General features: G+C 44.4%; 1 protein-coding gene across 1 annotated transcript in view; it reads right to left on the reverse strand.

The window, feature by feature from the left end:
* Positions 1-11,790, reverse strand: part of LOC136647459 (chloride channel protein C-like) — an 82,349-nt gene extending 70,559 nt beyond the window's left edge. Inside the window, exons 1-5 of the mRNA XM_066623011.1 lie at positions 11,540-11,790; positions 8,812-8,941; positions 3,715-3,795; positions 3,029-3,204; positions 1,803-1,895 (exon numbers count right to left, since the gene is read on the reverse strand). Of these exons, the coding sequence (XP_066479108.1) occupies positions 1,803-1,895; positions 3,029-3,204; positions 3,715-3,795; positions 8,812-8,941; positions 11,540-11,790 (731 nt within the window). The remainder of the gene's footprint in view (positions 1-1,802; positions 1,896-3,028; positions 3,205-3,714; positions 3,796-8,811; positions 8,942-11,539) is intronic.
* Positions 11,791-13,026: the final 1,236 nt, after the last annotated feature.

Genomic DNA, 13,026 nt, shown 5'->3' on the forward strand with positions numbered 1-13,026 from the left:
GTCTCCCTAATGAAGATTCTCCAATCATGACAAAAATATCAACAGTTTGTTTAGCAGCGTTCTTACTTGTCCAAGAGCTAAGAGGAAGCTTAAGTTGGGGACATGTATATGCCTAAAAAAATTTCAGATTACAGGGGTAATTGGACAAGTGAATTCCCAGATTGTCCTGTAACCACACAAATAATTGGACTAGAGGGGGTCAAATGGAAAATATAAGCAACCTACATATCTCACACTTTAGGGATGATGGCTCCATTTCTCCATTTCTACAATAGCTACACTATGAAAAGGTGCAGAAGTTCACAGAATCATCATGTTCTTGCAAAATGATTCCACAAAGTCTCCTGGGTGAAGAAGCCTTCTTTTCTCTCCTGCCTCCGCCCCATCAGAGATAATAAAATAGGACAGCATCCAGCAGAGCTATTCTAATCCCAATGCTGTAGCAATATTGTAATTGCTATTCAAGTGTAAGGGAGAGAGGATCTTTAAAGAACTACAGGAATGCTCATGGAGTATAACAGAAAAGCACTCGAGGTCACCCTGGACATTTTTTAGAAATGGGCTTAGAATTTAAGAAATGGGCTATGTCAGATGCAAGGGAGGGCACCAGGATGCAGGTCTCTTGTTATCTGGTGTGCTCCTTGTGGCATTTGGTGGGCCGCTGTGAGATGCTGGACTAGATGGGCCTATGGACTGATCCAGTGGGGCTGTTCTTATGTTTTTAAACAGAGAAAGAAAAGAAAGATAAACTATCAAGATACACACCAAAAACAGCATGCATTCAGGGGAAGGGAAGCTGTCATCAAATAACACAAGCACTATCTAATATAAGTCTGTGACTGTCACAGCTATCACAACAACTGAAACATTAGCACAGGGGCAGGAGAGAAGAGAATCACCTTTAATGAACAACACTGGCAACCCAGTCCTACCAAACTCTGCACTGTGATGCAGCAGCACCAACATGGTGTCTGCTGTATCTTTTGGGGAAAATGCAGTGTGTCAAGGCCTCCTCAGGGCAAGGGAACATCTCTTCCCTTCCTCCTTGGTAAACCCCATAATTGTCATGTGTCAACTCAGGCCTGTACCAGCGATATTGCTGGCGCGAGTCTGCGTTGACCAGTGAAGGTGAATTGGGCCAAGGAAAGGGGTTAGGATTTGGTGTGCACTGCTGCCACCGAACCTGCCCCCTTACTGGGCCTATCTGTTTCGCCCATCCTCACCCTGTTCCACCCTCTCCCTGCCTTCCTTCTGACCCGTGTGTTCTTACTAGCAGTGGCAGGTGTCCACAGACCATTGTTGCGCAGTCGTGGCTCTTGCTGCTTGCAACAGCAGCCAGGGCCCTGATCACTAGCGCTGTTAATTTTGCAATAGCCAGAAAGTTGTTTACACCATGTAATGCTAATTTTGGTGGTATAAACAGCCCTCAGACTCAAGCTCTAAGGCTGCAATCCTTCACACCCTTACCTGGGAGTTATTCCATTGAATTCAGGGAGGCATGTTTTTGAGTAGATACATAAAGGCTTACATAAACTGTAAGCTGCTGTGTGAATGCTGCACTCCCTGCAATCGAGGTGTGACTTGGAACAAGTCTGGATTATTTGAAACCAGAAAGGACATTCTCATTTCTCAAAAACAATGTCTCCACAGTAAAGCAGTTCTGTCTACATACAAAATCTCATTGTTCTCATGGTTCTTAATGGTGCCTTACATCTAATATTTATAGGTTTCATAGAATAGGGGAGCCCTTAACAATCTCTCAGAAAGTACTTGGATAAATTTATTTAAAGAAGCATCCTTACTTGTCAGCTGAATTCCAAAATCTGGTAAAAGAGGGAAGATGAATTTCAAGGATCTCCAACTTGAACTGGCTCAATCCATATCCAATAATTGCACTGAAAAAAATATTTCTCAATACTAATATTTATAAATATTAATGCTACATTAAAATAGACACATTTGCAAACTTTAATAGCAGTTAGGTTCATTCTTAAAAGAATGGTTTATATGCCCTTTCTCATACAATATTTAGCATATGAGTAGAATTATTTTCTCTCCCGTCTATAGGTTTCAAGTAGAACATGCTACTCACCATGAAAATAAACATCATCTACCTATTTAGAGCCCAATCCTGTGGTCCGTGCCACACCTCCGTGGCATGGACCACAGTCGCAAACGTGCCATAAGGCACGTTTGCAGGGCTTACCGCCGGGCTCCCACCAGAGCTGGCTCAGCTCCAGCCGGTGCTGAGCCAGTGCACGGTGGGCGCCCATGTTCTGCAGCTCAGCAGTCTGTGACCGCTGGGCTGCGGAACGGGAAATGGAGGTGTGGTCGGGACATGGGGGAGGTATTCCAGGGATGGGGGAGGCATGGTCAAGGGCATGGGGGGGTGTTCCCGGGGGCGGGCGAGAGGCGGGTCCATGGAGCCAAGCTCCGCAGGATCCAGGGTGCTCGGGCAGGGCTGCTGGCCCTACACAAGTGCCTTCACTTTAGCAGCGACCAAACAGTCGCCGCTAAAGTGAGTAGTTCCATTGTGGGACTGCTTCCCTTACTCGGGGGAAGGGGGAAAACGTCCCCTTCTCCCAAAGAGCCTCCCGCGCTACCGCGGGAGGCTCTGGATCTGGTGGGAGCCCTTTGTGGAGCCTCCAGGTCCCACAGCTCCGGGCAGCTCAGGATTGGGCTGTTAATCTTTTCCAGAAAATGACTATGCTAGGGTCTGTCCAGCCTCTCTAGGAATATCCTTTCTATTTTGTCAACCTCTGCAGTCTCCAGGCAGTAAATTGAATTGTTGAAGTAACAGAAAGGTGTGACACATGTGCAGTCATCTCTTTTCTGAGAAAGGTTTGTCTGAGAAATGTTTGAAACCTGAGAAAGGTTTGAAATCTTGTCTGAGAAAGGTTTGAAACTGACAACTTCTAAGAAAATATCAACATTGATGCCTCCCCATTGTCTGTGAGTTGTCTTGTTTTAGCTACAGACCTATCAGTATGAAAGCTAGAGTTCAGCATTATAGGAGTAGATTTCTTACCCCAAGTAAATCATGGGACCTTCTGGTCCACAGAAGAGTCCAGATCCCACAGCCAGAACGCAGGAGAGAAATGTTCCCACAAATGTCCTGATATTAAAAATGTGCTGAATAGAAGAACCATTCAGAAATCCAATGACTTCTGGAAGTCCACTTGGTGCACCTGTTGGACAAAAGAACTGTCAAAAGAAAATAGACAATATTATTGTCACAGCTACATATTCACATGGATGACAGCTATAATCAAATATGTTGCCGTCGCCATTGTCAGTCAAAGCTATAACCTAAACTGGTTTTGACTATCGTGGTCCCTCTTAAGGAATACTAAAAATTATGGCCTCCTAAGAATTCTGTTTGAAATCCATAGCTTTCTCCAGGAATTGCAATTGCTATGACTTCAGGGCCAAACTAGAGACTGGGTTGTATCTTAAGAAAGCTAGTTGTCCCTAAAACCCACTGAAATTAATGAGATTTGTCTCACTGATTTAAGTGGTGCTTGGTCATGACTGATTATAAGGTATGTCAACAATCAGAATACGCAACCAATAATAAGTGGACATGAGCCAAATTCACAGGGTATAAGTGCTGAATCTCATTCTCTATAACTAAGACTGTAGCCTTCACTTTTCAGGATGTGGTGTGCCAATAGCTGAGCAAGAAGTAGGAGTAAAAGTAAAGTTAGTACTTACCACAACCAGTCCTGATGATGCAATTATCATAGCTAGTCCAATGCCAAGTATGCAGACCCAAGTCATATAAAAGTTGCCTTTCTGTAGATTTTACAAGGAAACAATTACTGGCAGAAGTCACATAAAACAATTGGATACATACTTGCCACACAAGTTCCATTGCGTTATTATAAGATACCGTCTTATGACCACTTCACATGGTATCTTTATCGCATGGAAGAAGCTGGAAATGGTCACCACATAATGGCTTCTCCATATGCCACAGGTATAATGTGCAAAGTAGCTGACCACATGGTTTTTCTGCCTGAAATCAATACTTTCTATGCTATCATCAGCTGCTGACAAGGAGGAGTGGCACTTGTGTGGAAGCTTCATGCTTGGTGGAAGAATAAATAAATAATAATTTATCCAAGTACTTTCTGAGAGATTGTTAAGGGCTCCCCTATTCTAATGACACCCCCATATCCATACCACAGACATACAGCAACAACATCACCTTTAATTTGTTTCATTAGGGCAGTGGTTCTCACATGTTTTAGGCCAGGACCCACTTCTGAGAATGACAACCTGACCAGGACCCAACGGAAGTGATGTCATCAACCTAGAAGTGATGTCATGACCAGAAGTGACATCATCAAACAGGAAGTGCCATCATTGTTGTGCCAGAGCCTGAAATGATGTCATCAACCAGGAAGTTACACCACTGCTCTCACGTAGGAACTCAAATTGCAAACAATAAAATAAAATATTGCAGCTCAGAAGCTATGTCCAATTCCCCTGCTACCAATGGCTTCTCAGAGCACAGTAAGCCACAAATTGAAAGTCAGAAAACTGTCTTGTTTAGTACAGCTAAAAAAGCCAAACAAACAGCAGGCTGCAAAGAGAGCCCAAGCAATATTTGAATCCACAGTAGGCTATTTACACTTCACCTAAGTGGAGGAAAGATGAGATCAAATTATACTAATAGTTAAATTCCTAAATTTAACGGGAAATTGGGGTGTGGTCAGGGCATGGGGGAGGTATTCCAGGGAGGGGGGAGGCATGGTCAAGGGCATGGGGGGTGCTCTTAAATTCCTAAATTTAACTATCAGGTTAAAAAAAAAAAAAAAGCTGGAGTTTTGCCATGGGTGTTATGCAGCCCAGTTATGTGCAAATTCACTTGTAAGTCTCACGAAGATAAATGGGGTTTATACAAAAGCAAGTGTGCATAAGATTATAGACTCAGGAAGTCCCCTGCCTTCCTCTGTTGTCTCTGCTATGATAATTATTCATAAGCTCCTTGGGGCAGGGACCTGCTGGGAAGTTCTCCATGTGCATCATATTCTCCTGCCATCATATCACTTGCAGAATCCACCTTTATGCATACCCACAGTGACATGTACATGACCATTTTCTTCACCAGTATTTTGTATCTGTGTGATCCTCCTTACTTGGGAGTAAGTCCCACTGAACTCAGAGTAGGGCTTACTTCTGAATAGACTTCTGAGTAGATCTGCATAGGATTTGTAGTGGCTCAATTGGAAGTTAATCAGGAAGCTCTTTGTGGCTGGAGGGGTGGTGACAGGGGCCTCCCTTTGTTATTCCAACTAGCAGGGAAACCTGCAGAGAAATGGCTCTGTTACTGAAAGAGACCCCCACCCCACTCCTGCAATGACCAAGGAGAACACTTAGAAGCAAGTAATTGCTGCAAGTAGTAACAAAGGCAGGCAGTGCTTCCTGGAAGTGGGATTCAGCTGCTTCTCTGCACTGCTTTGGAAGGAAACAGGGGTGAAAGGAGCAAGGGCAGGTCCCTGGGCCGTCTTGAATAATTAAGGAGGGGAGATTAACCATTCAAAAATAGAATTGCCACCCCCCCTTAAAGATTGCTGCAAGTAAAAACAGAAGCAGGATCTGACTGCCTCCCTGCACTGCCTTGGAAGGGAGGCGAAAGGAACTAGGGAAGGTCCCACTCAGCTGCCCTGAATAATTAAGGGGGGGGAGAGAGCAAAGAAAACAAAGTAGCTGTCTTTCCAGGCACAAACAAAAGCAAAGCAGGCAGCCCACCTCCAAATCAAGAAGCACACACTGCAGGAGCAGACACAAGCACAGCCTCACTCCTGTGCCTGCCGCTCTTTTGCTCCTGGGAGGAGCTTACTGCCCAGGAAAGGCTGTAACAGTCTATTTTGCCAGGCTTCAATTTCCAAGATGGTGGTGCCCACTTCAATTGCCAGATTCCAAGATGGCGGCTTGGATCTTCTCGGGACCCACCTGACATCAGCTCGCAACCCACAGTTTGAGAAACCCTGCATTAGGGTATTTTCCTCTTCTGCCCCTTATTCCTTCTTTGGAATGTATTATATAGGCATGTCCCCATATCGCCAGACCCAGTACCTATTGATTCAGTTATCCATGGATCTGGGGGGAGGGTATCCCGCTCCCACAATGCCCATTAATGCTGCTTGGATCCTTACTGGGGTGAAAATGTTCTTGCTTTTACAGATCACTATAAGCATTCAAGCTTATAGCTTTGTGCAGGCAGGCTACCGACAGCTTGAATGCTTGAAGAGACTCAGTTGCCACTATCAGGAAGCAGTTAACTTCCTGCTAGCATCGATCTAGTCTTTTTAAGCATTCAGACTATTGTTCAAGCTGAAAATAGTTAGCTCCTCCTGCTATCTCACACATATAAGATTTATTGTATTGGCAACCTTCAGTCTCGAAAGACTATGGTATCGCGCTCTGAAAGGTGGTTCTGGCACAGCGTCTAGTGTGGCTGAAAAGGCCAATCCGGGAGTGACAATCCCTTCCACACCGGGAGCAAGTGCAGTCTGTCCCTGGTCTGTCTCCCTGGCTATGGGCCTTCCTTCTTTGCCTCTTAGCCTCAGACTGTTGGCAAATACATACTGATAAATCATATGCATATTTCTTTTAAACTCTTTTGAGGCCAAATGGCATTCTTAGCATTGCTTGATAAACCTTCCCAGAGTCATTTATTTGTCAAGATATTCCTACAACATAAAGTGCCAATTAATAGCATGCCTAACTAAATCTCCCAAGCCCTATTTTATTTGAACATTGATTAAACTGTAATTCAAATACTGTAAATCACCATCTTCTAAATAAGATGGTCTCTCCCTGGAAAAGCGAATGCCATTGAAACCTTATAGTCTCTAGCATCCACTTGATATTGGATGTAAAAGTTTGTTAAGTACAATCATTATTTTAGAATGTTATAAACAATTCCCCCCATTCTAAATATTTTGCAAATTCATCATTTAGCATGTCCCCTTTTGATCTGCTTGTTTGTGTCTCATTTAACTGGCGCATTGTTGTCTCCAGTGCCTATCACAAGTAAATTGGCTCCCACACATTTGCAAAAATTTCACAGTGCTGAGGTTAGATTCACTTGTGTCTGGAAGTCAAAGATGCTTCTTTTGTTTCCTAACCTTAAATGGTTCAGCAAGCTACCACAGACTTCCTGCCGTAACCTCATGTCAGGTCTTTGACTGTAAATTGCAAACATGTGGCAGTGGTATGCTGCAGCAAAACAGGAAGACCAGATACATGTAACCTGGGTCTATCGCTTTGCAAATTAAAGGGGTAGATCTCTGGCTCCCAAAATCTTTTTCCCTTTATTTTCCGGTTTTGCGGAAGTGGAGTGCGATCGCTCCACTTTCACTTCTAATGAGCTGGGGAGCCCTGTAGACACTCGCGCAGGGCTCCCCATACCCCAGGACGGCTGCTGCAGGGACTAGTAATGCATCCCAGTCCCTGCAGCCCTCCTGAGCGGCGCAATCCTGCGGATCACGTCACTGCCTCCTCCCTGCCTCCCCCTTGCCCCCGCCCCTTAAGGGGAAAGAGGCCAGGGCCTTCGGGCTGGGGCGTCGCAATGCCCCAGTCTGAAAACCACTGGTGTAGTAGAATGGCAAGAAAAAAGGAGTAGAGGTCACAGTGGGATTTATTTCTGAATACCTACGTAGGATTCCACTGAAATTCAATTGATAGTTACTGCTAATGAAGGGCCCTATCCTATCCAACTTTCCAGCGCTGATGCAGCCACAGTGCAGCCCCAATGTAAGGGAGTAAATGTTCCCTTACATTTGAGAAGGCCTCCGTAACTGCCTCCCCACCACAGGATGCAGTGCGTGCCCCACTTGCATGGCTACATCAGCACTGGATAGAATGCTGAATAAAATTGGCCCCTGAAGGTTCAATCTTGAACTCAGCCAGCACTGGTGCTGATTCCTAGTGCCAGCACAGGGTGCCATAAATGTACTATAAAGCATGTTTATAGCACCTGGCATAAGAACATAAGAACAGCCCCACTGGATCAGGCCACAGGCCCATCTAGTTCAGCTTCCTGTATCTCACATCCACCCAGTAAATGCCCCAGGGAACACACCAGATAACAAGAGTCCTCATCCTGGCGCCCTCCCTTGCATGTGGCATTCCTCCTTTGCAGGACTTGGGTCTTTCCCCCTTCCCCTGAGGAGACCCCTGGCTGCTTCCTGGTCCCTGCTGGACAGCACTAGCTGCTCCAGGAAGCACTGGGAAGCTCAGGACTGGGCTTCAAGAGGTGTTGGCTATCAGGTTGTCAATCAAGAGACAACAGTTCTACTTGCCAAGGCAAAATCAGTGTAGTCTTAGAAAACCTAGCTCCCCATCCTCCCTTCCCACTGGCAAAAAGGATGCAATTCTTCTCTTGCTCCTAACCTGCAAGAGTGGGATAGGAGGAATCATGGCCAATCCCTTCCCTGGTTTTCAAGTAGGGAGGAGCTGCAGCTTATTGCTGCTACCTGTCACTGGTAGACATGCCATCTATTGACACTGTCCAATAGTAACTTTGTTCGGTGCTGGATGGATGTGGTCATAGATGTTTTGATGCTTTTACCTGCAGTATTGTTATGATACATTGTATATTTATTATGAGCTTTGTAAGCCGCCTTGGGCATTTGCTTTAGCATGGGAAAGATGGGATATACATTTTTCAAATAAATAAATAAAATAAATAGACAGAGGTGGCATCATGCCAATGTCAGGTTGAAAAATGTTACCTGAACTTTACCACTGGTAAAAGTTAGGTGAAAGGAAAGACCAAACTATTTTCTGTCATTTTACCTGAATGTGGCTTTCCACCAGTTCCCACTTTAGCTTGATGAGATAATCAATTATTTGATGGATCAGAAAACCCAGCGTTCCTACTACTATTCCAATGAGTCCCATCAAGAGCCACCGATCCAAGTCCATTCTGCAAATTAAAAGGCAGTAATGCTTATCAGTTAACAACAACCTTCAGGTGTTAACAGTGATACATTTGGTAAAGGGTCCAAAAAGCTAGAGAGAAGCAGATCACAGAATCCAACATTTGAGAGTGACGTCTGGTGGCTTCTTCAGAGGAACATTCTCAGTTTCTAGTTGAAACAAAACCATGTTTTTCTAGCCGTCATCATGTTGTTTAGCTAGTGCCTCATAATCCAGAAGGCCTATACTGAGCAAGTAGGAGGCTTCTTGATCCAACCCATCAGTCCCCCTTCTCTATACACCTATGCAATTACCTGCAGACAACTGAAACAGCCTCTGCTCAACATGTCCCCTCTCTGATTAATCCAATCCATGACCAGAATCTCAGGTTTTCTAGAAGGAAAGAGATGCTACCAAAGAAAATTAGTTTGATTTTCATAATGCATTCCAGTTCCTGACTTTGACAATTACAAATATATATAGGTTTTCAAGTTGTTATTTACCAGTAACAAACTGGTTCTTTAAACTATTCACAACAGCAGTTTGAAGTGACAATGCACAGGTGTGATGTCTCCCACTCCTGTCAAGATGCAGGAATGTAAAAATAGATCCAAAGATCCACTTCCTGCTGGAAAACAGGCCCGTTTTTACATTTTCAAAAATCCCAGATCTGCTTGTGTTCTTTTTCAATAGAGTTTGCTGCTGCAGCAAAACTTCGTCCCAGTTTGGCTTCATTAATCAGCCCAGTGTAGCCCACCACATTTTCTGGTCACTTTCTCCCTTGCAATGTATGACCAGTAGCTTAGCAACAGCTGTGTATTGCTTGATTTTATCAACTTCACTATGAAATGATTCTAAAAAAATAAATCCTGCTGATGTATGTTTCCAGCAGGCAGCAATTCCTCATCCATTCTTAAACAGCAGTTTTCCACAAAGATCTGAGCAGGCACTTCGCTGCCACCAATAGATGGCATCAGAGGACTTTAGTTGAAACCTACTGATGTAAAGGTATGTACAGTAAGTCCTCACAAAGAAGAATGGGAGATATTTTTAACTGGTAAAAATGGGAGATCTCACCTATGAGGGGAAAAAATCATCTGCTAAATACATAACTCGGTTCTCCTTGATTGCATTTGCTCCTTGGAGAGAATTGAGATTAGACAACTCTAAAATGTCTTCCACATTGGGGGGGGGAGAGAATGGGGGGGGAGGAACTCTAATAAAGAAGGGAAAGAATAATCCTCTGTCCTATCTTACCTAGATGAGCGTGCTTCATCTTCTTGAGGGCTCACCATGTTGCAGCAGAACCAACAGAGCCCATGGCACCTTGGTTGGCAACCTTCAGTCTCGAAAGACTACGGTATAAGCCTACAGCACCAGGTATTCCCAGGCGGTCTCCCATCCAAGTACTAACCAGGCCTGACCCTTAGCTTCCAAGATCAGACGAGATTGGGCATGTGCAGGGTAACAGTTGTGCTTCATGGCACCTTAAAGGCTGACAAATTTATTCTAATATAAACTCAGTGTTGTGTTTGAGCACACATCTGTTAACACAGAGGTCATGGGTCAAAACTTAAAAGTGTTTCAGTCTGGCTGAATCATGTTCCTAATGCCTCTGTTGTACCCTAAGAATTACAAGTCATTTGCATCTGTGTAACAGCAGTGAAACCAATGTAGGATTAGCAGAGTTCAGCTTTGACCTCAGGAAAAAGGTTTAGAAATTAACCATGGCTGCAATCCTGTACTTACTTCCTTGGAGACAAGTCTCAATGAATTTAGTAGGACTCACTACTGTGTAAACATACATAGGAAAAATTTTTACATACAAGATTTTTTTACACAGCAAGTTTAAAAAGAATAAAATACATTTATTCTCAAATTATGCAACGTTACCTAAGAAAACCTAACAATAAACACATCCTTGGGCTCATTTTTTATTTAGCCAATAAATTCTTATTGACAGTTCAGCACTAATTCCAACAACTCCCCTGATAAAGCAGTGTGTGGTCCCATTCTGACCAAAAGAGGGCCACCAATTCTGGAATGAATGTGCAGTTTCAGGTGCCCATCCCCAAGCCAATTCCCCCTCCCTTTACAGCAGGAGTCTCCAAACCCTAGCCCGGAGGCCAGATGCGGCCTGCAGCAAGCCTCTTTCCGACCTGCAGCCAACCTCTTGTCCCCTGAAAGCCTCTGGCTCACTCAACTGAACATGACCAGAACTGTGTTCTGATTGTGTCTAGAGGGTGTTCTGAGGGCCAGAGAGGTTGAACGAATGAGCCCATTCATTCATTCATTCACTCATCTAAGTTACATCTCTAATTTATTTATTAAAATTTTATATTAAAAAATTTTTTCCGGCCCTCAACACCACGCCAGATATTTGATGCGGCCCGCTGGCCAAAAAGTTTGGAGACCCCTGCTTTACAGCAACAGAATGGGGTGAAGCCAACAGCGAGTTCTGTGGGGGGTGAGTTCCAAGCCCTAGCACTAGAACACTGGGGAAAGTTTCCTCACCATATCTCCCCCAAATGCAATTTCTCACAATCCCCCAACTTATTACTAATTCAGTATCAGTGTTCAGTGTGCGCACTGAGGACATTGTTACCTGTAGGCTTGGCTCTGCAACCATTTCTCGTAGACTTTACTGTGCGAAGGCAAATAATTCAGGCTCTCACGGACAAACAAACATTCGCCTTCCTTCTCTTGGCAACTAGCACTTCCTGAGCACGTTCTGTTTTCAGTGCTGCTTTTGCATCTTGGGTCAAGAGATTCAGTCAGGTCTGGCCTATCTTCTGCCAGCAACAGCTGCTCTTCAACACCTTCTACATACCTCTTGCAAGAAAAGAGGGATGGCATTGTGCAGAACCAATGAAGGAAAACAAACTCTCAGACCTAAATCAGCAATGGAATGAGATAGGTGACAAATCCAGCCACAATAGATTCTCCCTGTGCACTAAGGGCTGACTTTAGTTGTGGGTTGGGTTCCTGCAGTGGCGCACAGATCCAACATGTTTGTGTTGCCCACAACCTGTTCGAACTAGATCTTGTTTTAGGTGACTTTTCTCACTAGAAGGGTGTAGTATGCAATAAACCTGATTGTGCTTCTTTCTGGAATAATACAGAGACAGAGAAACCTTAAGCAGGTTTAAGATCAAGCAGTAACAACAAATGGATTGGTCTTGTTAAAAATCATGGTCACATAAAAGCATATCTCTTTTTAAACCAAAGAAGCTGCTGCTGGAACAGCATCAGTAAATATATAACACTATGACTGCTCCAAGCAGATGGGGGACACTGGATGACCATGGCTACACTTGTGCAGCCACCCTTACAAGTCTGGCACACTAATGGCACACGGACACTTCCTAAGTGGCACACATAAGTCACGTTATGGCTGTGCCAGACAAGCAGCACTCCACAGCTGCTAGCACATGATTCCAATGGTGTAGCTAGGTCATTTGATACGCGGGGCCCATAAATTTTTGTCACCCCATATGACTTAGGGTGCAATCCTAACCCCTTATGTCAGTGCTTTCCAGTGCTTTCCAGCACTGACATAAGGGCAACAAAGCTCTGAGGTAAGGGAACAAACATTCCTTTACTTTGAAGAGGCCTCCGTGAGTGATACCCAACTGCAGGAGGCAGCACACTTCCCACTGGCACCACTATGCCAGTGCTGGAAAGCACTGACATAAGGGGTTAGGATTGTGCCCTTAATTAACTAAGGACGCAATCTTAACCAACTTTCCAGCACTGGCATAGCTGTGCCAGTGGGGTATGTGCTGCATCCTGCAGTTGGGGGACAGTCATGAATGCCTCCTCAAGGTAGGGCAATATTTGTTCCCTTACCTTGGAGTTGCATTGCCCTTATGTCTGTGCTGGAAAGTTGGTTGGTGTCCTAACCACACTTTCCTGAGAGTAAGCCCCATTGAACAAAATAGGACTTGCTTCTGAGTAGACCTGGTTAGGATTGTGCCCTAACTAATGAACATTTTTATACCACCCTTCCTCTAAGCAGCTCAGGGTGGTATACATAGTGCCTCCCCTTATTTTGTCCTCACAACAACCCTGTGAGGTAGGTGAGACTGAGAG

The sequence above is a fragment of the Tiliqua scincoides genome, chromosome 4 (assembly GCF_035046505.1).
Source record: "Tiliqua scincoides isolate rTilSci1 chromosome 4, rTilSci1.hap2, whole genome shotgun sequence".
Taxonomy (NCBI): domain Eukaryota; kingdom Metazoa; phylum Chordata; class Lepidosauria; order Squamata; family Scincidae; genus Tiliqua; species Tiliqua scincoides.